At 42.6% G+C, this 27503-nt stretch overlaps 1 protein-coding gene across 14 annotated transcripts; it reads right to left on the bottom strand.

Annotated features, from left to right (window-relative positions):
- Positions 1–7313: 7313 nt before the first annotated feature.
- Positions 7314–17513, bottom strand: TPRKB (TP53RK binding protein). 14 transcript variants are annotated; one of them, XM_063695789.1, is made up of 7 exons: positions 17327–17474; positions 14707–15065; positions 11844–12003; positions 10018–10134; positions 9595–9717; positions 7986–8162; positions 7314–7453 (listed from the first exon to the last, which is right to left on the bottom strand). In XM_063695789.1, the coding sequence occupies exons 3-7, from the start codon at positions 11982–11984 to the stop codon at positions 7367–7369; spliced, it is 645 nt and encodes a 214-aa protein (XP_063551859.1). In that variant the 5' UTR covers positions 11985–12003; positions 14707–15065; positions 17327–17474; the 3' UTR covers positions 7314–7366. The 14 variants fall into 14 exon arrangements, with proteins under 14 accessions (XP_063551859.1, XP_063551858.1, XP_018877102.1 ...); XM_063695788.1 differs by having other exon boundaries at positions 11844–12006; positions 17327–17473; XM_019021557.4 differs by lacking the exon at positions 10018–10134 and having other exon boundaries at positions 17327–17513.
- Positions 17514–27503: the final 9990 nt, after the last annotated feature.

Below are 27503 nucleotides of genomic sequence, written 5' to 3'. Positions count from 1 at the left end.
TGAGAGAAGAAGGCTTCAGACGATCAAACTACTCTGAGCTACAGGAGGAAATTCAAACCAAAGGCAAAGAAGTTAAAAACTTTGAAAAAAAATTTAGACGAATGTATAACTAGAATAACCAATACAGAGAAGTGCTTAAAGGAGCTGATGGAGCTGAAAGCCAAGGTTCGAGAACTATGTGTAGAATGCAGAAGCCTCAGGAGCCGATTTGATCAACTGGAAGAAAGGGTATCAGTGATGGAAAATGAAATGAATGAAATGAAGTGAGAAGGGAAGTTTAGAGAAAAAAGAATAAAAAGAAATGAACAAAGCCTCCAAGAAATATGGGACTATGTGAAAAGACCAAATCTACGTCTGATTGGTGTACCTGAAAGTGAGGGGGAGAATGGAACCAAGTTGGAAAACACTCTGCAAGATATTATCCAGGAGAACTTCCCCAATCTAGCAAGGCAGGCCAACATTCAGATTCAGGAAATACAGAGAATGCCACAAAGATACTCCTCGAGAAGAGGAACTCCAAGACACATAATTGTCAGATTCACCAAAGTTGAAATGAAGGAAAAAATGTTACGGGCAGCCAGACAGAAAGATCGGGTTACCCACAAAGGGAAGCCCATCAGACTAACAGCAGATCTCTCGGCAAAAACTCTACAAGCCAGAAGAGAGTGGGGGCCAATATTCAACATTCTTAAAGGAAAGAATTTTCAACCCAGAATTTCATATCCAGCCAAACTAAGCTTCATAAGTGAAGGAGAAATAAAATACTTTACAGACAAGCAAATGCTGAAAGATTTTGTCACCACCAGGCCTGCCCTAAAAGAGCTCCTGAAGGAAGCACTAAACATGGAAAGGAACAACCGGTACCAGCCACTGCAAAATCATGCCAAATTGTAAAGAACATTGAGGCTAGGAAGAAACTGCATCAACTAACGAGCAAAATAACCAGCTAACATCATAATGACAGGATCAAATTCACATATAACAATATTAACTTTAAATGTAAATGGACTAAATGCTCCAATTAAAAGACACAGACTGGCAAATTGGATAAAGAGTCAAGACCCATCAGTGTGCTGTATTCAGGAAACCCATCTCATGAGCAGAGACACACATAGGCTCAAAATAAAAGGATGGAGGAAGATCTACCAAGCAAATGGAAAACAAGAAAAGGCGGGGGTTGCAGTCCTAGTCTCTGATAAAACAAACTTTAAACCAACAAAGATCAAAAGTGACAAAGAAGGCCATTACATAATGGTAAAGGGATCAATTCAACAAGAAGAGCTAACTATCCTAAATATATATGCACCCAATACAGGAGCACCCAGATTCATAAAGCAAGTCCTGAGTGACTTAGACTTCCACACAATAATAATGGGAGACTTTAACACCCCACTGTCAACATTAGACAGATCAACGAGACAGAAAGTTAACAAGGATACCCAGGAATTGAACTCAGCTCTGCACCAAGCGGACCTAATAGATATCTACAGAACTCTCCACCCCAAATCAACAGAATACACACTTTTTTCAGCACCACACCACACCTATTCCAAAATTGACCACATAGTTGGAAGTAAAGCTCTCCTCAGCAAATGTAAAAGAACAGAAATTATAACAAACTGTCTCTCAGACCACAGCACAATCAAACTAGAACTCAGGATTAAGAAACTCACTCAAAACTGCTCAACTACATGGAAACTGAACAACCTGCTCCTGAATGACTACTGGGTACATTACGAAAGGAAGGCAGAAATAAAGATGTTCTTTGAAACCAACGAGAACAAAGACACAACATACCAGAATCTCTGGGACACATTCAAAGCAGTATGTAGAGGGAAATTTATAGCACTAAATGCCCACAACAGAAAGCAGGAAAGATCCAAAATTGACACCCTAACATCACAATTAAAAGAACTAGAGAAGCAAGAGCAAACACATTCAAAAGCTAGCAGAAGGCAAGAAATAACTAAAATCAGAGCAGAACTGAAGGAAATAGAGACACAAAAAACCCTTCAAAAAATTAATGAATCCAGGAGCTGGTTTTTTGAAAGGATCAACAAAATTGATAGACTGCTAGCAAGACTAATAAAGAAGAAAAGAGAGAAGAATCAAATAGACACAATAAAAAATGATAAAGGGGATATCACCACCGATCCCACAGAAATACAAACTACCATCAGAGAATACTACAAACACCTCTACACAAATAAACTAGAAAATCTAAAAGAAGTGGATAAATTCCTCGACACATACACCCTCCCGAGACTAAACCAGGAAGAAGTTGAATCTCTGAATAGACCAATAACAGGCTCTGAAATTGTGGCAATAATCAATAGCTTACCAACCAAAAAGAGTCCAGGACCAGATGGATTCACAGCCGAATTCTACCAGAGGTACAAGGAGGAGCTGGTACTATTCCTTCTGAAACTATTCCAATCAATAGAAAAAGAGGGAATCCTCCCTAACTCATTTTATGAGGCCAGCATCATCCTGATACCAAAGCCGGGCAGAGACACAACAAAAAAAGAGAATTTTAGACCAATATCCTTGATGAACATTGATGCAAAAATCCTCAATAAAGTACTGGCAAACCGAATCCAGCAGCACATCAAAAAGCTTATCCACCATGATCAAGTGGGCTTCATCCCTGGGATGCAAGGCTGGTTCAATATATGCAAATCAATAAATGTAATCCAGCATATAAACAGAACCAAAGACAAAAACCACATGATTATCTCAATAGATGCAGAAAAGGCCTTTGACAAAATTCAACAACACTTCATGCTAAAAACTCTCAATAAATTAGGTATTGATGGGATGTATCTTAAAATAATAAGAGCTATCTATGACAAACCCACAGCCAATATCATACTGAATGGGCAAAAACTGGAAGCATTCCCTTTGAAAACTGGCACAAGACAGGGATGCCCTCTCTCACCACTCCTATTCAACATAGTGCTGGAAGTTCTGGCCAGGGCAATTAGGCAGGAGAAGGAAATAAAGGGTATTCAATTAGGAAAAGAGGAAGTCAAATTGTCCCTGTTTGCAGATGACATGATTGTATATTTAGAAAACCCCATTGTCTCAGCCCAAAATCTCCTTAAGCTGATAAGCAACTTCAGCAAAGTCTCAGGATACAAAATCAACGTGCAAAAATCACAAGCATTCTTATACACCAATAACAGACAAACAGCCAAATCATGAGTGAACTCCCATTCACAATTGCTTCCAAGAGAATAAAATACTTAGGAATCCAACTTACAAGGGATGTGAAGGACCTCTTCAAGGAGAACTACAAACCACTGCTCAAGGAAATAAAAGAGGATACAAACAAATGGAAGAACATTCCATGCTCATGGGTAGGAAGAATCAATATTGTGAAAATGGCCATACTGCCCAAGGTAATTTATAGATTCAATGCCATCCCCATCAAGCTACCAATGACTTTCTTCACAGAATTGGAAAAAACTACTTTAAAGTTCATATGGAACCAAAAAAGAGCCCGCATCACCAAGTCAATCCTAAGCCAAAAGAACCTGACTTCAAACTATACTACAAGGCTACAGTAACCAAAACAGCATGGTACTGGTACCAAAACAGAGATATAGATCAATGGAACAGAACAGAGCCCTCAGAAATAATGCCACATATCTACAACTATCTGATCTTTGACAAACCTGAGAAAAACAAGCAATGGGGAAAGGATTCCCTATTTAATAAATGGTGCTGGGAAAACTGGCTAGCCATATGTAGAAAGCTGAAACTGGATCCCTTCCTTACACCTTATACAAAAATTAATTCAAGATGGATTAAAGACTTAAACGTTAGACCTAAAACCATAAAAACCCTAGAAGAAAACCTAGGCATTACCATTCAGGACATAGGCATGGGCAAGGACTTCATGTCTAAAACACCAAAAGCAATGGCAACAAAAGCCAAAATTGACAAATGGGATCTCATTAAACTAAAGAGCTTCTGCACAGCAAAAGAAACTACCATTAGAGTGAACAGGCAACCTACAAAATGGGAGAAAATTTTCGCAACCTACTCATCTGACAAAGGGCTAATATCCAGAATCTACAATGAACTCAAACAAATTTACAAGAAAAAACCAACCCCATCAAAAAGTGGGTGAAGGACATGAACAAACACTTCTCAAAAGAAGACATTTATGCAGCCAAAAAACATGAAAAAATGCTCACCATCACTGGCCATCAGAGAAATGCTAATCAAAACCACAATGAGATACCATCTCATACCAGTTAGAATGGCAATCATTAAAAAGTCAGGAAACAACAAGTGCTGGAGAGGATGTGGAGAAATAGGAACACTTTTACACTGTTGGTGGGACTGGAAACTAGTTCAACCATTGTGGAAGTCAGTGTGGCGATTCCTCAGGGATCTAGAACTAGAAATACCATTTGACCCAGCCATCCTATTACTGGGTATATACCCAAAGGACTATAAATCATGCTGCTATAAAGACACATGAACACGTATGTTTATCGCGGCTCTATTCACAATAGCAAAGACTTGGAACCAACCCAAATGTCCAACAATGATAGACTGGATTAAGAAAATGTGGTGCATATACACCATGGAATACTATGCAGCCATAAAAAATGATGAGTTCATGTCCTTTGTAAGGACATGGATGAAATTGGAAATCATCATTCTCAGTAAACTATAGCAAGAACAAAAAAACCAAACACCGCATATTCTCACTCATAGGTGGGAACTGAACAATGAGAACACGTGGACACAGGAAGGGGAACCTCACACTCTGGGGACTGCTGTGGGGTGGGGGGAGGGGGGACGAATAGCATTAGGAGATATACCTAATGCTAAATGATGAGTTAATGGGTGCAGCACACCAGCATGGCACATGTATACACATGTAACTAACCTGCACATTGTGCACATGTACCCTAAAACTTAAAGATAATAATAATAAAAAAAAAAAAAACAAAACAAGGGAAGTGGTGTCCTCTCTCAGAGCGTTTTCTTTAGAAAACTTGTCATTGTAAATCTTCCTCTGCCCCTTTGCGGGGCACGCAATGCTTTTTGACAGCTAAATAAGCCTCTTGCCAGCTTTGCGACCCAGGACTGTGTTCCTGAAGGACCTGGGAGCCCGTCTTTGAAACGTCATCATCAGAGCAGCCAGGGCCCTATCTGCCAGTCTCTGTGGGATGGTGGGGGCCTAACATCTGCTGTGAGTGGTAAATCTACCTCCTGTCATTAAGGTAAGAGTTTATTTTCCTTTGTAACAAGGTAATTAGCAAACGCAGGTGGTCAGGTAAATTGAGGTTGAATCTCCAATAAATGGGTGTGGCCAAAGGTGTTGAGAAGTCCACTGATCTGAGGACTAGGCATTACTCTTCTTGAGAATGCGTGCAGTGAGCAATGGGTTGGACCCACTGGCTAGATAAGCGTGAGATTTCTTTCTGTCTTTGCAGCATTTTAGCGGATCATTGCCTGTGATGCACATCTCACTCTGAGTTAGTGCCTCTTCAATGATTAAAGTGTTTTCTTCCTCTTCTACCTCTGCAGAGAGGCTTGCTGGGATAGATTTTGTTTGTAATTCTATTTCCCCACCGCCAGAGGACGGACTTTGGGGGTCAGGCAGCTGGGAAGGAGTTTAGAACCCATGCCTAGGCCTTCTACACTCTACAGGCACCCAGTTCATCCATCAGTAGCAGAACTTAGAGTCTTCCTGGGACTCCATACTGCCTGGAAAGAGGAATTCATTCTCTTTCATTGCTGACATTCCTGGGTGAGTGCCTGTGGCAGTTATACTTTACCCATCCCATTTTGTACCTCCTTCCACTCCAGGGAACCCCAAGAGGCCTGGCTCCACTTGCCCAGTGCACCTCCGAAGAAGGGAGACTGGGAAATGAGGATCCTGCCAGGGGGCCAGGTGTTGGACAAGGTGAATGTGAATGTGGAGGAGGAAGACGGAGCCCTCCCAAGAACCTGACAGGGTCAGGGATGAGGTGAGAGTGCTCAGAAGAGTGCTGAGGCAGGACCCAGGCTGGGGCCACGGACCTGCCTCAGCAGCTGGGGTCTGACCTTTTGGGGTTGTGTTCTGACTCCCCCTCCCCCATGGCTCTTTGCCCTCTGGAAGCCAAGGGGCAATGGCAGGTTCACAGTGGCACTGCAAGGGTACAGTTGTTGGGGGTTCTTGGGAGCAGGGGCACCAGTTATGCTGTGGCCCTGGTTGCCTCCCCTTGCCCAGGCTCCATGTGCACCCTCAGAGTCCCCCTGGCACAACCTTTCTTCTTCTCACGAGGAACACCCCCACTTCCACTTGGGCCTCTGCCAGGAAGAAGGGTGGGAGCTCTGCCGAGGTGTCCCTCTGAGTGACCACCCTCAGCTGGAGCCGCCAGGCCTCTGCACAGTAGCTGCCCCTGGGCCTTGTGTGTAAAATGGGGGTAATAATAGTATCTACCCTCATAAGGTTGCTGCAAGAACTAAATGAGTTCCTAGAAGTGAAAGACACTTAGAACCAGGATCCAGAGGCTTGCGAAGGGTGAGCTGGAGTAGCCATGGTAAGTATGGAGAGGGAGGTGAACTGAGGATATAAAATCACCAAGGCAAAAAATTTAAAAACAGAAACAATAACCAGCTGGGCTCAGTGGCTCATGCCTGTAATTCCAGCGCTTTGGGAGGCATAGCAGAAGCATCACTTGAGTCCAGGATTTTGAGACCAATCTGGGCAACATAGTGAGACCACATCTCTACCAAAAAAAAAAAAAAAAAAAATCACTAAGGCAAGAACCTAGTACACTGTAGGCATTCCATAAATGTTTGCAATTTTTATTCTAATTATATAAAAATAAAATATATTTGAATAGAAACAGAATTCTAGAAGGCAATAACAAGTAATAGTAACTGATTATCTTTTAAAATACAACGAGGTAGGACTACAAGTGGTTTTTTTGTTGTTTTTTTTTTGAGACGGAGTCTCGCTCAGCTGCCCAGGCTGGAGTGCTACCGCACGATCTCAGCTCACTGCAACCTCTGCCTCCCAGGTTCATGCGATTCTCCTGTCTCAGCCTCCCAAATAGCTGGGATTACAGGCACCTGCCATCATGCCCAGCTAATTTTTGTATTTTAGTAGAGATGGGGTTTCACCATGTTGGCCAGGCTGGTCTTGAACTCCTGACCTCAGGTGATCCACCTGCCTTGGCCTCCCAAATTGCTGGGATTTCAGGCGTGAGCCACTGTGCCTGGCCTTTTTTTTTCTTTTTTATACCATTCTGTGATTTAAACTTTTCTATAATGCACATATATTAGTTTTATAGTCAGGAAAGGAAAATCAATGTTTTCTTTAATGCTGAGAATTTTTGTTAATATTTCTGACATTTCACAAAACATCTTTTGTTGACATTCTACAAATGATACCATCCAATAATGTCCCAATACTTTCTTCTTGTGAAGAGAGTTTATATATCTGTAAAAATGAAAGACAAATTATGACTTGCTGATATCGTCATTCACTACTAATTGTCATTATACAAACATGTGTAAGTGAAATTATTCCTCATTCAATTATTGGGTTCATGGTATAACAAACAACAAATGTGATTAAAATATTCAAAGTAGAGGGCAATTCATTACTTGTATCCCCTTTAAATTGCTGCTATGGGAGTAACTCTCAAGAACATAAAAACCAAATTTCTATCCATTTTAAAAGCATACTAAATTTATTTTACATTTTAAATATACTATGTAAGTTTGATATTTAAAGGTATTCTCTTTCTTAATGTGGAGAATGGTTATGTCAGCTGAGTTTGTAATTATATTTTACATAAACCATCACACCTCCCAGTTCTTTGTATCTGTAATTATTTTTTAAGTAATTTTTAAAATTAGATTAACTTTCTCAAAAGTTCAAAAAACAAGGAGCTCTGGTGATCAATAGGCAAATGGCATCAGTATTATTGCTCATCTATCACACTTTCTAAAAATATGGACTGGCAAACCTTTTTGACTTCTGTAATATTCATTATTTCAGGAAGATTTTTCAGAGAAACCTGATGACCTTCTACTTGAGATATTAGGTATTCTTGATTTATTTGTTTTTCTCCCTCTTCAATGTAAACAATTAGAATTGAAGTGTCATTTGCTGAGATACCAAATTTTTTCAAAGCCTCTGAAATCTAAGAGAAAAAAAATGAAAAAAAAACACAAGATCATTAACCATTGTTTCCTATGTCTGAAACATTTCCTGATCTGCCTTCTTCCTTGGTCAGGCTCTTATTTTTCATGTCCTAACAGTTCTCACTGCCTACTTTTTCACTTTAATGATTCCTTTCCAACATCCATTGGTACTTCCTCAAAAGCACTCCCTGCTTAAAGGTACACCTTGTTCCTATGGAATCAAGCCCAGCCTCTTGGCGCTGCACAAAAACACCTCCTCCCTCTGGTGCCAAGTGGCCCTCCAGCCAGGCGCTTCTGCCTTCTGGCCAGTCCAGCCTGCCTGGGGGTCCAGTCACATTTCATGCCCTTCTGCCTGTGCTCAAGCTTTGTCCTCTGCTCACATGTCCCTTCTCCTCATGGCTTGGCTGTTGAACACATGCTTCAAGGTCCACAGTTCTGATGCCACTCCCCACCACACCCTCCTCCCTCCAAAATGAATGGCTTCATTGCTGTACCCCTAGATTTGAATTCATTTTCCCATTATATCATTTATCTTAGGGCATTTTAACTTGTCTTGTTTATCTGCCTCTCCTCAGGAACATATTTGCCTCTTCTGCCCCTAGAACTGTAAATGGAACGGGGAAAAAGTTCAACAGATGTTTACTGAATTCAAGAGTTTTCTGAATTATGTCTAGTGATCTCAAGGAAACCATAATTAGTAAATTTTATTCCAGGTACTGGGAATCTCTATTACCATGCTGAGATAACTGCATTTTATAAACGTGTCAATCATCTGTATTTTAACCTATGCTACAGGTTTCCTAACTTTTCTGTAGATGACATTAGTACCTGGTTGTTATTAACAGCAGCAGTAATACTAAAACTTCATCAGCAAAATTGCAGTCATTTTTTTCACATGCTACATGTGTGATGTCTTTAGCTTGATAACTTTCATTGAAAAAGCATTACTATAAGTATTTCAAACCACAAACTCTTCCTATGTACTGGGTGTGTGAGTGAGGATGTGTTAAGGACTGTTATAGGTACAAGCAAGTTCCTGGTATATGAAAAAGACATGGATCCCACCCTCTAGGAGTTTACGGGAAGAGAATGATATGCAGGCTAGCACACAAAATATCCACACCTAATGTTTTATCATTTAGATTTCTGTCAGCTTCTCAAGCAAAAATACTTGAGGGGTCTTCCTGACCCTATATGGTAAGAACAGATAAAATTAACCTCGCTTAATTTAGCTAAATTTTTGTTTACTCATATGTAAACTGTCTTAGTAAGAGGCAGGGTTAAACCTCAACTCTCTGTCCAGAGCTCTCTTCACTATTATTTGGGTTTATTACTAACCACTGGCTTGCAGGAATTTAGCCTCCAACCCAACACTGAGGAACACATATGTTATTATGACACGGTCAACAGAAATAGGAAAGTCCACATTACATTGTTATTTGGGGAAAGGTTGAAAATAATTTCAGTAGATAGAGTTCTTGTCTTCATTTTTCCCAGTTTGTAGAGGTGAACTGCTTTGTTTGCTGCCACAAGTATCTGAAATGGATCAACAATCTACCAAAGCAAGGAAAAAGAATTAATTACACATGGAGAATCTGCAGTGCCTGAAAACACATGGTAACTCATGGTTAACTCCAGTGTCAAGCTGTTTTACTTCATCACAATTCTTACGGTCTGTATTTTCAAAACTATTATCCCGGCTGGGCACGGTGGCTCACACCTGTAATCCTAGCACTTTGGGAGGCCAAGGTGGGTAGATCACCTGACGTCAGGGTTCAAGACCAGCCTGGCCAACACGGCGAAACCCTGTCTCTACTAAAAATACAAAAATTAGTCAGGCGTGGTGGCACGCACCTGTAATCCCAGCAACTCAGGAGGCTGAGGCAGGAGAATTGCTTGAACCCGGGAGGCGGAGGTTGCCGTGAGCCAAGATCGCGCCATTGCACTCCAGCCTGGGCAACAAGAGTGAAACTGTCTCAAAAAAAAAAAAAACTATTATCCCAAGGGCCTGGGTAGTCAGGAAATCACAGAATTTTAAAGCTGCAAGGAACTTATGCAAATAGTAAAATTTTTTTAAATAACATTAATTGAGGGCTAATATTATGGGCATGATCATATTCCAAACATTTTACTTGTAATATTTTCTTTAATCCTCAAAACTACCCTATGAAATTGACACTATTATTATTAGTAGTAGCAGTAGTAGCAGTATGTAATTGATGAGGAAATTGAGGCAAAGAATGTCTGGGTTTGAATCCCATCTCTGTCACCTATCACCTAGGGAACTTATGCAAGTTCATTAGCATTTTATTTGTTAGAGACCGATGAAACAGTATTCACTCCATAGGCTGTTGTGAAGATTAAGTGAGTTAGTATACGTAAAGCACTTGGAACAATGCTAGGAATGCAGTAAGCACTATATAAAGGTTGGTTATGTCTTGTTCAAAGGCCTAAGTAGTAGGTCTGGGATTAATTCCCGGTAACATGATCGCACTGCGTGTGCCCTTTTTTTTTTTTTTTTTTTTTTGGAGACAGAGTCTCTCGCTCCATTGCCCAGGCTGGAATGCAGTGGCTCAATCTCAGTTCACTGTAACCTCCGCCTCCCAGGTTCAAGTGATTCTTGTGCCTCAGCCTCCCGAGTAGCTGGGACTACCAGCACACACCACCACACCCAGCTACTTTTTGTATTTTTAGTAGAGACACGGTTTCACTATGTAGGCCAGGCTGGTCTCAAACTCCGGGCCTCAAGCAATCCACCCACCTTGGCCTCTGTGTGTACTCTTAACCACTACACTATTCCTCCTTTACAGACTGTCTTGTTAAGAACCCCCATTTTAAAGATGAGAAGCTGGAGATCCAGGCATTTCCCATATTAGACCCAGACCACAACCTTTCCTATTTCCTAGGGCAGAACCTGGCACTTCTGCCTCTATTCACTGTTATAGTCAAAGTTGGCTGCATCTGACTTGGACAAGAATTTTTTCCCTAACCGTGACAGATTTTTAGGCTACCCTATAACATCACAAATATTAATGTATACTTAAATGCCCTGTATGGCTGATTCATTCTTTTTTTTTTTTTTTTTTTGAGGCGGAGTCTTGGTCTGTTGCCCAGGCTGGAGTGCAGTGGCACAATCTCGGCTCACTGCAACCTCTGCCTCCCAGGCTCAAGCGATTCTCCTGCTTCAGTCTCCTGAGTACAGGTGCCCACCACCATGCTCAGCTAATTTTTGTATTTTTAGTAGAGACAGGGTTTCACCATATTGGCCAGGCTGGTCTCAAACTCCTGACCTCATGATCTGCCTGCCTCGGCCTCCCAAAGGGCTGGGATTACAGGCGTGAGCTACCATGCCTGGCCATTTTTTTTTTCCAGACAGAGTTTTGCTCGTCGCCCAGGCTGGAGTGCAATGGCGCAATCTTGGCTCACTGCAACCTCCGCCTCCAGGGTTCAAATGATTTTCCTGCCTCAGCCTCCCGAGTAGCTGGGATTATAGGCACCCGCCACCACGCCTAGCTAATTTTTGTATTTTTAGTTGAGACAGGGTTTCACCATGTTGGCCAGGCTGGTCTTCAACTCCTGACCTCAGATGATCCACCTGCCTCGGCCTCCTAAAGTGCTGACATTACAGGTGTGAGCCACCGCACCCAGCAGGCTCATTAATTCTTAAAATTTATATTTACCACTGTAGGATTTATCAGTGATCCATCGATGGTGCCTTCCATGGCCTTTCTTCTCAAGTCTCCCGCATTTTTTACATCTTTAAATAACAGAAGGGTTACCCTGCATTCGGGAAATAGGTCCAGCTGATGTGTTAACTGCATTTCACAGATAAGCAGGATTCTACTGCACACAAAATGAAAAGACCAAAAGATTTCATTTAAAAGTTAACATCAGAACTCATTTCTTAATAAATATTCAATAACTTTGAAAGTAAATTGATAAAAGTGTTAAACTAGAAAAATCCATCGCCAAAGCCCATTTGGCATCCTCATGAGATGTTGTCTTCCTAACCCTTCTGAGTTGTTCTGTTGTCATCCCCAGGGAAACGCCAAGGGGCCCAGCTGGTTGCTGTTTGTTCAGATGAGGCAGGCTCAGGTGCATGGTTGAAGGGCTGCTTCCCCAGCAGACAAGCAGGAGCAGAATGTCAGGAATTTTTTAAACCAGAGGTTGCTTATGGTATTAATGAAGTCTTACTCTATCTTAGTCTTTTTAACTTCCTGATCTCATCATTTTATTTATATTTTAGGAAGGCCTAGACATAAATATTAAGGAAGAAAATAATTTTAAAGAATAAAGTAGGCTGGGTGCAGTGGCTCATGCCTGTAATCTCAGCACTCTGGGAGGCCGAGGCGAGCAGATCCCCTGAGGTTGGGAGTTCGAGACCAGCCTGACCAACATGAAGAAACCCCGTCTCTACTAAAAATGCCAAAAAAATTAGCCAGGCATGGTGGCGCATGCCTGTAATCCCAGCTACTCAGGAGGCTGAGGCAGGAGAATCGCTTGAACCTGGGAGGCAGAAGTTGCAGTGAGCCGAGATCATACCATTGCACCCCAGCCTGGGCAACAAGAGTGAAACTCCGTCTCAAAAAAAAAGAACAGGGGGGAGGGATAGCATTAGGAGATATACCTAATGTAAACGATGAGTTAATGGCTGCAGCATACAAACATGGCGCATGTATACAGATGTAACAAACCTGCACGTTGTGCACATGTACCCTAGAACTTAAAGTATAAAAATAAAAAAAAAGGATAAAGTATCACACTTGACCCAAAGATATTCATTCCACGCATGGAAATTAAGCAGAGAGGGTACAATTATTAAATAATCAATGTCGCTCCTTTCTTGGACATAAGCTTAACAAGAAAAGGATAGGTTATTATATATAAAGACATAAAAGAAACATAAAAGACAACTTGAATAACTAGAAAGACATGACCATATCTTTGAATGGAAAAACTATGTATTGCAAAAATTTCTTTAGAACAATTTCTATCAAATTCTTAATAAAATATTTTGGTGGGGCAATTTGAGACTCATTTTATCCTTTTACCTGGCAGATTATATTTCTAGAACTCTTTCTGATGGAAGTCATTAGGAATCCAATAATTATATAAAATGTTCCTCTCATTATTTTAACAGTAAAAAGTTGCAAATAACCTATCTAGCTAATGATGGGATTAGTTGTTATTTAACAACCATTAAAACATGTGGTCTTGACGGTGTGTAAAAACGGCAATAAATAACATTAAGTAAGTAAAAACATCTGAATGGAAAACAAAACACAAACTGGCCAAAATGTGGGTTTTTTAAAAGGCTTTTAAACAAATATTAAAAAGAAAATACACCAAAAAGTTAATGTTATCTCTTATTTAGAATTAATTTGACTTTTTCTGTTACAAACAGAAAAAAAATATATTTGTGAACGATATCCTGGCACACAGGTCAATCATTAGTCATGCTAAGGTGGAAAAAATGGATACAGAAAGACATAATCAGTAGGATCCCAATTATATAAAAAGATACACATATTTTTTTAAAATACATGAAACACTAAAATATGACCATCTTGGGTAGCGAGGTTATGAGGTGATTTTTATTGTCCTTTATATAAAAAAAATTTTGTTACGTATGATCTGAATTTTCTACATTAAGCACACAAAACATGAGTACACATTATAAGAAAGGAAAAAACGTGCTTTTTAACACTGAGTGGGGGGAAGAACCCTTAGAAAACCTCAAAATAGTTTGTTCTTGTTTAGCGTAATTTACTCACTCAGGTCAGAAACTTGGAATCATCGTTGAGACCCAACCTGTCACTCAAATCCTATATCTAATCCGTAAAGTCCTGAATTTTCACCTGCTAAATATACTTTTGATTCGTCCACTTCTCTCCCATACGCTAGGTCACATCGCTCATCTACAGCAGTAGCCTCCTGAGTGGTTTCTCACAATTCCTGCCCTCCTATAATCCAGTCCTCACCAGCAGTTACAGTGATCCTTTCAAAATGTACATCAGATCTTGTCATTCTGCTGCTCTTATGATAAAGCCCCAACTTTGTGTCACGGTGTTCCACACTCTACGATCTGGTCCCTGCCTCTCCTCTTCTGCTACCGCCGCAATGGCCTTCTCTAAGCTCAAGTCACCAACCTTTCTCCCCGATTCTGCCCTATCGGACAGGTAGTTCCCTCTCTCCTTTCATCTCCGCCTGACGCACTCCTCCCTCCCTTCAACTCCATTTGGAGTCCATTTACTACAGCGCCCAGAACCCCGGCACTACGGCTCTTTTTAGTCTGAGAACTAGCTCCTTTTTGGGCCCAATCACAACTTTGAAGAATCCTGCGCCTATCCGCTGCATGTCTCCTCACTAAACTATTTCTTGAGGGGACAGCCTGACTCTATCATTCTCGCGCTGCATTCCCAGGGGCTGGCCTCGTTGCCACTTGAGAAATACCAACCGCAGCCGTTGTCCCAAAGACACTACTAAAACTGCCCGGACCCTCCCGCTCCCGATCCTGCCCGTTACAGCGCAAGGAAAACTCACCATCCGGCCCCCAGTGCGTCTCGGAAGAGCTCCCGCTCCGAAACAAAGCTCACAACTTCCGGAAGCGATGGCCAATCCCCGTCTTCTTCGAGCCAGTTTCCGGATAGGTCGGCTCGGGGTGGCCATGTGTTTCCGGGTCCTGGTAGGGGGGGTGCTTCCGCCCATGGTCCCGCCCATTCTTCCGCCTTCCCAACCTGGGTCCCGTCAACGGACGCGAAGGAGAACAGGGGCTGTATATCACTTCCGGCGAAGGAAATGGAAGAATCTATGGGCTAGGACCGGAAGCTGGGGTCTAGTTTTGAGTCTCGGCTTTGTCTTAACCTGTGTTGGGCGTTGCACCGGGCGACCTCAGTTTCTTCCTGTACAAGGAAAAGTACTGACCAAAATGAGTTCTACATACATTTCCGCTGCTGGAGATTTCTTTGGTTTTTGAGACAGAGTCTTGCTCTGTTACTCAGGCTGGAGTGCTGTGGCGCAATCTCGGCTCACTGCAACCTCCGCCTCCAGGTTCAAGCCATTCTCCTGCCTCAGCCTCCTGAGCAGCTGGGACTACAGGCACCCGCCACCACGCCCCGCTAATTTTTTGTATTTTTAGTGGAGACGGGGTTTCACTGTGTTAGCTAGGATGGTCTGGATCACCTGACCTCGTGATCCACCCGCCTTGGCCTCCCAAGGTGCTGGGATTAGTTCTTTTTCTGGGCCATGTCTCCTGTGACACTTTGGACTTTTGAGTTTAATGCTGGAACAAGTTAAAATTTTGGTAGGTGATTGGGAAGGCATGATTATGTTTTGCAATGTCAGAAGGACATGAGATTTGGGGGTCCAGGGATGGATTGAATATATGTCCCTGCCAAATCTCATGTTGAATTGTCCCCATTTTTGGAGGTGGGACCTGATGGGAGGTGTTTGGGTCATGGAAGTGGATCTCTCATGGCTTGGTGTCTTTGCAATAGTGAGTGAGTGCCAGGAAGATGTGGTTATTTAGAAGTGTGTGGCACCCTCCAACACAGGCTCTTGCTCCAGTTCTCACCATGTGATGTGCCTGCTCTCTCTTCTCCTTCTGCCAATAGTAAAAGCTCCCTGGGGCCTCCTCAGAGGCCAAACAGATGGTGGTACTATGCTTCCTGTACAGCCTGCAGAAACATGAGCCAATTTAACCTCGTTTCTATATAAATTACCCAGTCTCAGGTATTTCTTTGTGGCAATGCAACAGCCTAATTGCAGGGGGCAGGGGCAGGGGGAAGAGGTGGGGAGGCATGACACACTGGGCTAAAACATGAAGAACATTCGGCCAGGTGCGGTGGCTCACGCCTGTAATCCCAACACTTTGGGAGGCTGAGGCAGGCAGATCACCTGAAGTCAGGAGTTCGAGACCAGCTTGACTAACGTGGAGAAACCCCGTCTCTACTAAAAAATAAAAAATTAGCCAGGCATGGTGGCTCAGGCCTGTAATGCCAGCTACTCAAGAGACTGAGGCAGGAGAATCACTTGATCCGGGGAGGCAGAGGTTGCCATGAGCTGAGATCGCGCCATTGCACTCCAGCCTGGGCAACAAGAGTGAAACTCCCTCTCAAAAAAAAAAAAAAAAATTAAACAAAACAAAAAAAAATTATATATATATATATATATATATATGAAGGACATTCTATTTCTAGAAGACACTGGAACAGGGCCCTGGCTGGTCTGGTTAGTCTCTCTCTATCACAGGATGCTACATTCCCAGCACATTCTACAGTTATCCTAGAGAACCACAAGTGAGAAAGGAGAGAGAACTAAATTGGTCCAAGGCCACCTGGAGAACTGTCCTGCAGTCTATGCCCTTAACCCAGATTATACCCTTTAGCAAAGCTAGTCCATTTCATATGCCCACCAACCTCCTAGTATCTGGAGGCGGAAGTTTGTCTTATCAGATCGATGTAACACCTTCACAGACACAATGTCAGTACAACATTGTTGAGCCATAGCCAGAATACATTTTACTAGGCCCAGGAGGACTACATCACAAACAGGTTGATCAGGTCTGTCTGGAGCATCAACCTAGTCCAGGATCCAGTGATCCAGGTAAGAACATAATGGGTCAAAAGTGCCAGCCCACCAAGGTTTTATTAGTTGTCATGATGTTTTGCCACCTTAGGCCAATTAAGTCTACCTCCCTCCCATGTGGCAGGTGTTAGATCCTCACTCAGTAAGCCAGGGCTCAGGTTCTGTTGCTATTCACTGTGCCACTATAATACTGGTAGAGTTTACTACTGGCAGGACGAGAAGGTTGCTGTAGCCTGTGACATAATGGGGTCTGGGATGACAGATCCAGCACTTTCCTATGGTAGCCACAGCTTGGGAGAGCCTAACAAACGCGTTATGCTTCTAGGCCTCTGCAGTCACGTCCTTGTGGAAAAAGCAGACTGACAGGTTAGTGTCCTGCCCCTTACACTTCCTGCATCCTCGGGTATTCCCTACCTATGTGATAGAGGTTGAGCTGAGTGTAGTGTCCCAGTCAGACTGCTGCAGTCCCGAGACTACCCATTCCGCTTGTTGCATGACCTAGGCCTTTTGGCTTCAGTCGTCCAGTCCGGGAAGGTTTGTCTTGTACAAACTCGACATGTCTGTTAAGGTTACCTACCTGAATGGAAGGATCAGGTGTTCCTGGTGCCACTAAGCCTAGCACCCTGATACTCCTTGGTCCTGTCCTGTATCCCTGTGGATTTCATAGAAGAGAAGCACCTGGGGGAAGTATCACCTCTAGATCAGAGTCAGAGGGGCCTGTCGGGTGCTCTGGCAGCTTGAACCACCGGCCACCTACAGGATGTGCACTCTAAATGGAAAAAGAAAAGACAATGGTTGGGAACACTGAGATTGGAATTTCACAGGTGCAGCCTCATCAGGCAGTCACCTGGTCCACCTCTATCCACATCAAGCTCAGCGTTTTTCAAGATGTGTGCAGTGCTGTGTTTCCCTTGATTGGAGAACAGTGCTTAGTGTCCACACTGCCCTAGTCAGGTCGAGGTGCCACCCCACTAACAGGCTGTCCTGATGTCCTTTATTCAGTTGCTTTGTGAGTTGACTGGTCCATCATTCAATGGCTCCATTGGCCTGTGGATGACAGAGTGCATGGAAAACCCACTGTATTGCATGAGTGTGCCCACTGTCATGTTGCTTGGGCAGTGAGGATTTTCCTTGGTCAGAGTGAAGTCCCATGGGGTATCCAAAAACATAAGTCCTCTCAAGGGCAGCTGTGGTAGTCAGAGCATCCACATGAGTGGCATATAGAGTCCCTTCCAACAGCAAGCTGTTGCCATAGCCCTTGTCCCCACACATGGAATCTTTTAATAGTCCAATCACTGCTGCCATTCCCCTGACCAGATGGCTAGGCTGTTGGCAATGGCCCATGAGTCAGTAAAAATGTGGCAAGATATGGTGGTAGGTGGGAGGGGATGTGCCCCACTGTTATGGCTCAAATCCTTAGCTGTTAGGGGTCATAGCCCCTCTGGTGGCAGTGACATTCTGTGCCACAAGCCACCAAAATGTCAATGCCTATAAAGCACTCAGTGGTGGGAACCATGGTCACTGACACCTGAAATGGCCCAAAGGGCTCCACCCACAAGCAGATAAGCACCACAAGCAGATAAACACTATGTGTCACCGAGTTCCTCCCCAAACTTCCTGGTGTCACCAGCTTAATTTTTCCCCTAAAGTAACCTGGAAATTCTGTCATGTGGCCTTCAGTATCCAAGAACTCGAAAGAAATCAGAATTTCCATCTTTCCCCATTTTATCTTTTTTTTTTTTTTTTTTGAGACAGGATCTCTCTCCATTGCCCATGTTGGAGTGCAGCCTCAACCTCCCAGGTTCAGACAATCCTCCAGCCTCAGCCTCCCACATAGCTGGGATTACAGAAGCACACCACCACACCTAATTTTTAAATTTTTTGTAGAGACGAGGTCTCACTTTGTTGCTTTGGCTGGTCTGTAAGTCTTGGGTTCAAGGGATGCTCCTGCCTTGGCCCCACAAAATACTGGAATTATAGGTATGAGCCACTGCACCTGGCCCCATTTTATCTTAATAGGAGTATAGAGCCATTGGCCTCTGGTGGGGATCCAGAGACCTTGGCCCCATTCCTACCCATGCCATACAGCCCAAGACATTTGGGTTTGCAATGTCCCTTTATCAAATATATTCATCAACCAGGAGGCATGTGACTTCCTTGGCCTTTCTCCATGTCTAAGACTGTGGTCCTTTAGACTTGAGTCTCCCTTTCTGTGACGGGCCACGTTGTGCATGTGGGTTCCTCTCAGATTCTTCAGGGACCATGTGAGTACCTCATCCCTCTTCTTTCTCTTAAGTGCCTTAGGGTATGTTTGGGTCCCCAATCATCAGCCCTGGAAATGAGCAATCACATAAGTGGCTAACAACCAAGGGATCTTGTGTGGCATTTCAGCTCCACCTTACTTTCTCTCTGCTTCCACCCATTCAGCCAGCTCAGTCACATCCACAGGGTGTGTTTGCATGTGACCTAATGTCTCACGTATCACCCCTCCTTTCCCATAAAATGTCCAGTTGCAAGTCCAGCCTCTGCACCCACAGGTTGACATCACCACCTCCTTTCACCAGGAAAACATGGTTCTGTTAGACTGAACCCTGTTTGTTGTGTCAATTTTGTGAAGCAGGCTCATTGTGCACTGGTTATCAACTTGCCTGAGTCCAATGAGATGGTAAGATGGAATGCCCACACACAAGTAACATGAAGTGGGTTTATTACTTACAGATTGGCCCTGAGGCACAACGGAAGCCCGGAATTCATTGTGAGCCGATCTCCCAAGGCTCAAGAAAGCTACCGAGGGTGGATGGATTCTCACAAGTGGGGCATGTGTCCCACTTGCACTGCAGCTGAGGGACACTAGAAAGCATCCCACACTGGATTTAATACCTTGGGGACCACATGACACGCTGGGCAAAAGTGTTGATGGACATCTTGTTTCTCAGAGGCAGACAGGAACAGAGAGAGCCTGAGCTGTTCTTGTCAGTCCCTCTTTATCGCAGGATGTTGCATTCCCAGCACATTCTACAGTTATTTTTGAGAACACACGTGAGAAAGAGGGAAGAACTGGGCGAGTCTAAGGTGACCTGGAGAATTGTCCTGCAGCTTGTTCTTGAATGTTCATATCAACTTTACTCATAATAGCCAAAAACTGGAAATAACCAATGCCCAACAATACATTGATAAACACATTGTGGCAAATTCATACAGTGAGATACCACTCAGTAATGAACAGGAATGAACTGCAGATACTTCCAACAATACTTGCAACATGGATGAGTCTTTAGAATGTGCTCAGCAAAATGACAATCTAAAATTAATTACTAGGCTGGGAACGGTGGCTCAAGCCTGTAATCCCAGCACTTTGGGAGGCCGAGGCAGGAAGACCACCTGAGGTCAGGAGTTCGAGACCAGCCTGGCCAACATGGTGAAACCCCGTCTCTACCAAAAAGTACAAAAATTAGCCGGGTGTGGTAGCAAGCATCGGTAATCCCAGCTACTCAGGAGGCTGAGACAGGAGAATCGCTTCAACCTGGGAGGCAGAGGTTGCAGTGAGCCAAGATTGTGCCACTGCACTCCAGCCTTGGCGACAGAGGAAGATTCTGTCTCGAAAAGAAATAAATAAAATAAAATAAATTACCATATGATTTCATTTCTACAAAATGCTAGAGATTACAGATTTATTATGGAGTGACTGAAAGCAAATCAGTGGTTGCTTGGGATAGGGAAGTGGGAGACACTGACTGGAAAGGACCCAAAAGCAATCTTCAGGGTGAAGCCAATGTTCTATATCTTGATGTGGTGTCAGTTACAAGGAAGTATGAATTTGTTACAATTCATCAAATTAGGTATACTTTAGAAGAGTATATTATATATAACATATATTTAATATATTTTAAAATATATAATTTTTTTTTTTTCTGAAACAGAGTCTTGCTTTATCACCCAGGCTGGAGTGCGGTGGCACGATCTTGGCTCACTGCAATCTCCGCCTCCCAGGTTCAAGCGATTTTCCTGCCTCAGCCTCCCGTAGCTGGGATTACAGGTGCGCCACCACGCCAGGCTAATGTTTGTATTTTTAGTAGAGATGGGGCTTCACCATGCTGGCAGGCAGGTCTCAAACTCCTGACCTTGTGATCCGCCCGTCTTGGCCTCCCAAAGTGCTGGGATTACAGGCGTGAGCCACCATGCCCAGCCTAGAAGAGCATATTTTATAAACTACAAATTATGCCTCAATAAAGTTGATTCGAAAACAGACATAAAAATTGTTGTCTCATATCAAGCAGAGTCCCATGGAATAAAAAAATTGTCTTGGCCGGGCACGGTGGCTCATGCCTGTAATCCCAGCACTTTGGGAGGCCCAGGCAGGTGGATCACCTGAGGTCAGGAGTTCAAGATCAGCCTGGCTAACATGGTGAAACCCCATCTCTACTAAAAATACAAAATTAGCTGGGCATGGTGGCGCACGCCTGTAATCCCAGCTACTCGGGAGGCTAAGGCAGGAGAATCGCTTGAAACCAGCAGGCAGAGGTTGCAGTGAGCCAGAATTGCACCCTGCACCACAGCCTGGGTGACAGAGTAAGACTCCATCTCCAAAAAAAAAAAAAAAAAGTTGTCTCAGTTCATAGCAGCTTGTTTCTAACTATTAAAAGCTGGAAACAACCCACAACCCAAATGTTCAAGTGAATGGATAAACAAAGTGTCACACATCCATACAATGACTGCAACTCAGCAATAAAAAGAAGTCAGCTATTGCTATATACAGCAACATGGATGAATCTCAAAATAATTATGCCAAATCAAAGAAGCCAGACATAAAAAGAGTGCATACTATATGATTCCGTTTATGTAAAACTACTCTATGGTGACAGCAGATCAGTGGTCGCTTGAGTAGGGGTTCTAGGATGCAAAGAGAGGATTACAAAGGAGTGTGGGGGAACTGTGGAGTAATAGATGTGTTCTACCTTGATTATGGTAATGGCTTCATGGATGTGTATATGTCATGTGAATCTAATTGTATGCTTATAAAAATATACAGCATATTGCATGTCAATTATCTCTCTAACGCTGTTTAAGAAACATGAGACACTACATCTTTTTGTTGGAACAGCTAAATTAGAAAAAACTAACAACACTAAGTATTGGTGAGGATGTGAACAACTGGAGCTCTCATAGCTTATTCACGGGGATGCTGTGTAATACAGACATTTTGCAAAAGTTTGGCAGTTATAAAATTAAACATACACTTACCCCACAACAGCAATCCCAGTACAAGGGAAATAAAAACAATTCACCCAAAAATCTCTGTGCAAATGTTTATGGCAGCTTTGTTCAAAAATCGAATATTGGTAAATAACCCAAATATCCTTCAACTAGTAGATGGAAAACAAATTGTGGTATATCCACAGCATACTCAGCAACAAAAGGGAATGAACTGTTGATCTACTCAGCAACATGAAGGAAGCTCAAAAGTATTATGCTAAATGAAAGAAGCCACATTTGAAAGGCTACATACTCTGTTATTCCATTTATACAACATTCTAGAAAAAGCAAAACTATAGGGACAAAAAATAGGTCAGCATTTGCCAAAGTCTGGGGTTGGTGGGAATGGATTGCTACAAAATGCCATGAGAGAATTTTAGGGGATGATGGAATGGTTGTATATTTTGATTGTGGTGGTGGTGGTGATGGTTATAAAACTACGCATTTGTCAAAATTTGTAGAACTGTACACTAAAAGAGGTGAATTTTACTATTTGACTATTTTTTAAGTCATCTCAGAGGTAAAAATCCCTTATGACTTGCAAGGGTTATGTACCATAAAATTGGTTCAAAAGATCTAATTTGATAAGGTATTAGATGAGAGCTTTCAAAACAATATCAACTTTATTCTTCTCTGCAATATATAGACTTGCATAAATATGCATAACTGTTACCATGTGTTAAAATGAATCTAACCTTGGAAATGTTATCTGAACAAATGCGTCAGGTAAGATACCCAGACTCCAAACACAATCCCCATGTCTTGTGAAAATAACTTCGAAAATGAAACTTGTAATTCTTGATCAATTGTTATGTTGGATGTAACTGACATTTCTATATTCTTAAAAGGTATAAATATTTGTAGGACTTCAATGTCAAATCAGTGAGAGATGTGGTACTTCCAGCTGTCATACACGTCTGAATGATTAAACACTTATGACTGTCAGATTTTTAAACAAATATCTGGGTGTCTTAACCTAGGTCCTCTAGAAAGCAGAGCCCGAGGCAAGGATTAAAGCACTGGCATTTTATTTATTATTTATTTTTATTATACTTTAAGTTCTAGGGTACATGTGCACAACGTGCAGGTTTGTTACATATGTAACAACCAAAATGTCCATCAATGATAGACTGGATTAAGAAAATGTGGCACATATACACCACGGAATACTATGCAGCCATAAAAATTGATGAGTTCATGTCCTTTGTAGGGACATGGATGAAGCTGGAAACCATCATTCTAAGCAAACTATCACAAGGACAGAAAACCAAACACTGCATGTTCTCACTCATAGGTGGGAACTGAACAATGAGAACACTTGGACACACGGCGGGGAACATCATACACCGGGGCCTGTCATGAGGTGGGGGGATGGGGGAGGGATAGCATTAGGAGAAATACCTAATGTAAATGACGAGTTAATGGGTGCAGCACACCAACACGGCACATGTAAGCACTGGTATTTTATCTGGGATATGTAAGAACAGAGAGGTGAGGGCGAGGAAAAAGGTAAATGAAGCAAGGAACGATGCATAGCAATGTGATGTAATGCATTACCTCACCGCAGGCTTCACAGTGAGCCAGGAGGACACACGGAGTGTTTGCCAAGTGCATTTACTTAGCCAAACACATTTGCCAGACAACCTGTGTGTCTTCTCTGGAAGGCATGCAAGGCAAAACCATGGCTGAGAGGAGTTCACAGGAGGGAGACAGGAGGGGGCGCTTGCCTGCCAGGCTCCCTCCTGTCCTCTGCATTTCACTAATCAAGGCCCTCCAGAGGGAGCTGACTCCTCCATACTTCTGGATCATTGCCTTAAACCTGTCAGCAGAAGCTCAAGGGGTTGATGGGGTTGATGGAATCTGAGACAGTGCTCTAGAATCTTTCATACAGGATGAGATATAAATGAAACAAATGCTAAATAATGACACAAGGTACCTTGCCGAGAGAGGAATCATCCACCTGGAAGGGTAGGCTGTTGTGAATAATGTAGGGTGGGAGAGAAGGCTTTACTAAGGAGATGGGCTTAAAGAATGTGAACGATGTGCTCACAGAGGCCACAGAAGAGAAATTATAGCCAGGAGAACAACCTGAAAGACAAAGGACATGGTGGCATAAGCGCATGTAACACAATGTACTCAGGAAATGGCTGGCATCCTGAGATATAGAGTGGAATACAGTACAGGGCTTTGTAAACTCAGCTTGGAGTCAGATCACAGAAAGCCTTGACAAGGAACTGAAAATGGGTTCTGAAGGCCAGAAGCCATTCAAGATTCCCAAAGGGAAAAACACAAATCAGCTTGTTTTCAGGACATAATTCTGGGGCAGTTGCTAGAATTACATCAGAAAGGAGGTTCACACAGGATACTAGAAGGGTCCTCCCTTCCATAGTAGAAGTGTTTGTGGTGAACAAAAATTAAAATTTCAAAGATGGTAACTGTCAGAATGGAGAAAAATAAAACTTAAATGTGTGCGGCAGGAGGAAAGTAAACAAAAACCAAGCTGACTAACCACCTTATTACAAGGCCACCATGACAAGACTAGAGCGTCCATCATCAACTTTTAGTGCCTCAATGTTAAGTACGGACAAATGAGCAGTAAACATGGTCATCAGGTATTTCAAGAACACTTCTAAGAGCAGAGACAGAGGTATAAACAAATAGCGGACGGGAAAGAAAGAAAAAAAAAGTTGATTCAGGGAACAGAAGAAATGTAGAAATAATTGACATTAGAGAGATAATGAATTCATTTTCTAATAGCATTTTTTCCAGAAAAAAAATGAGCTAGCTCTTGGAAATTAAAATCATAGAGCAGAAAAAATATATATAGCAGAAAATGTAGATAGCCAACAGAAAGGTAGAAAATAAAGCTGAGAAAATCATCCTAAATTTTAAAAAAAGGCAAAAGGTTAAAAATGGAAAACAAGAGAAAAAAAAACTTAGAGGTACATTTCAGAAAATCCCACATTCAACTAATAAAACTCCCCCCTCCCGCAAAAAAAAGTGATTAAAATGGAAATATCCCAGAACTGAAGCACATAACTTGCATATTGAAAAAGCTCACTAAGTATTTAGCATTATGAATTAAAAAGCACCCACACTGGCTGGGCTCGGTGACTCACACCTGTGATTTCAGCACTTTAGGAGGCCGAGGCGGATGGATCACTTGAGGTCAGGAGTTTGAGACCAGCCTGGCCAATGTGGTGAAACCCCGTCTCTACCAAAAATACAAAAATTAGGCATTGTGGCATGTGCCTGTAGTCCCAGCTACTTGGGAGGTTGAGGCAAGAGAATCGCTTGAACCTGGGAGACGGAAGTTGCAGTGAGCCGAGATCATGCTACTACACTCCAGCCTGGGCGACAGAGTGAGACTGTATCAAAAAAAAAAAAAAAAAAAAAAGCACCCACTAAGTCATAACATGAAATTTCAGAACACCTGAGATAAAGATCCTAAAGCTGCCAGAGAGGAAAATTACAGGTCACAAATAAAAGCTCTGCAGTCAGGATAGCACAGGATTTCAACAGCAGAGATGAAATCTAGAACAACAATGAATTAATGCATTTAAAACTGCTTACCTACAATTCCACGATCAAACTATCAAAGGAGTGAAAGAGTAAAATAAACCCATTTCACTCAGGCAAAGGTCTTGAAAAGTTTATATCCCAATGACCTTCCCTGGGATGCTGAAAGATATACTCCACCCAACAGGAAAGTAAACCAAAAAGCAGCAGCTATGGGATCCAGGAGACAGGAGAGGAAGAAATGACCAGGGTGAAGGTAAAGAGAAATCCCAGGGCAGAAGCTATGCCTGAGGTCTAGAGAATAACCAACGTGCAGTGGCTCACGCCTGTAATCCCAGCACTTTGGGAGGCCAAGGCGGGCAGATCACTTGAGGTCAGGATTTCGAGATCAGCCTGGCCAACATGGTGAAACCCACTCTCTACCAAAAATTTAAAAATTAGCTGGGTGTGGTGGTGCATGCCTGTAATCCTAGCTACTCAGGAGGCTGAGGTGGGAGGATTGCTTGAACTCAGGAGGCGGAGGCTGCAGTGAGCCAAGATCACACCACTGCACTCGAGCCTGGGCAACAGAGTGAGACCTTGTCTTCAAAAAAAAAAAAAAAGAATAACCAAGGTGCCTGTTCTGGGCTGAGTTGTGTCACTCCAAAAGTCATGTTAAAGTTCTAACCACAGTATCTCAGTATGTGACTGTATTTGGAAATGGGCCTTTAAAGAGGTAAATAAGTAAAAGTGAAGTCACTAGAGTGGGCCCCAATCCAATATGACCAGCGTCCTTTTTCTTTTCTTTTAAATTGAGGTCCCATTCCAATTAGCATCTTTTTAAGGTAAGGAAATTTAGACACAGAGAGACACAAAGGGAAGACCATGTGAAGACACAGGAAGACGGCCATTTACAAGACAAGAAGAGAGGCCTCTGAAGAAACCAACCCTGCTGACACCTTGCTCTTTCCATCTCCAGAATTGTGAGAAAATTAATTTCTCTTATTTAAGCCACCCAGTCTGTGGTACTTTGCTATGGCAGCCCTAGTAAACGAATATAGCACTGAACCCAGAACAAGGGAACCAGGAAAGATTAAGAAAAAAAAAAAAGAATTTGATGTATATACAAGATTACATAATGCTATCAGAGATTTGGGGGATGAATTCATCATCAATCCATAGGAAAAGAAGCAAACAAATGAAGTAAAAGTGAGAGGGGAAAAGTGGTCTGAGAAACACAATCATGGTACACTATGGCTCATGATGAATATTTAGCTAGTAAATAACATGAACTTAGATCGCCGACTTAACCAAAGGTTGAGAAACAACTGTGGTGTGGTGTGGGTGGATATTATGAAAGAGCTAAATTCTTATCTACCATAGCAGGAAATCAACAGGTAATAACACAAATGGAAAAATGAAGAAGTGGCGATATAAGCACATTATTTAAATATGGAGGCAAATGCCAATAAATAATGCAAAAATACTTAAAGTGGCTGCCTTTGGGAAATGATATCCAGGAGTAAGGTGGAAGACCGCCCCTTTTCATGATAATCTCAGTGGAGCTATTTGAATTATAAACACCTCATAGGTGTTTATGAATAATGAAAGAATTTTAAAACCTAAACAGACCACTAAAGACCTTTTTATTAAATTGTATGTGTATATATATATATAATTTTGAGACAGAGTCTCACTCCGTGGCCCAGGCTGGAGTGTGGTGGGGTGATCTTGGCTCACTGCAACCTCCGCCTCCCAGGTTCAAGCAATTCTCCTGCCTCAGCCTCCCAAGTAGCTGGGATTATAGGTGAGCGCCATCACACCCAGCTAATTTTTGTATTTTTAGTACAGATGGGGTTTTGCCATGTTGGGCAGGCTGGTCTCGAACTCCTGAGCTCAGGTGATCTTGGCCTCCCAAAGTGTTGGGATTACAGGCGTAAGCCACTGCATCCGGCCTAAAGACATTTTTAAACAAAAGACTTGCTAGTCCTCTTAGCCAGACA

Source organism: Gorilla gorilla, chromosome 12 (assembly GCF_029281585.2).
Source record: "Gorilla gorilla gorilla isolate KB3781 chromosome 12, NHGRI_mGorGor1-v2.1_pri, whole genome shotgun sequence".
Taxonomy (NCBI): Eukaryota; Metazoa; Chordata; class Mammalia; order Primates; family Hominidae; genus Gorilla; species Gorilla gorilla.
The sequence above is the reverse complement of the archived record's forward strand: the minus strand, read 5'-3'. Positions and strand labels throughout refer to the sequence as shown.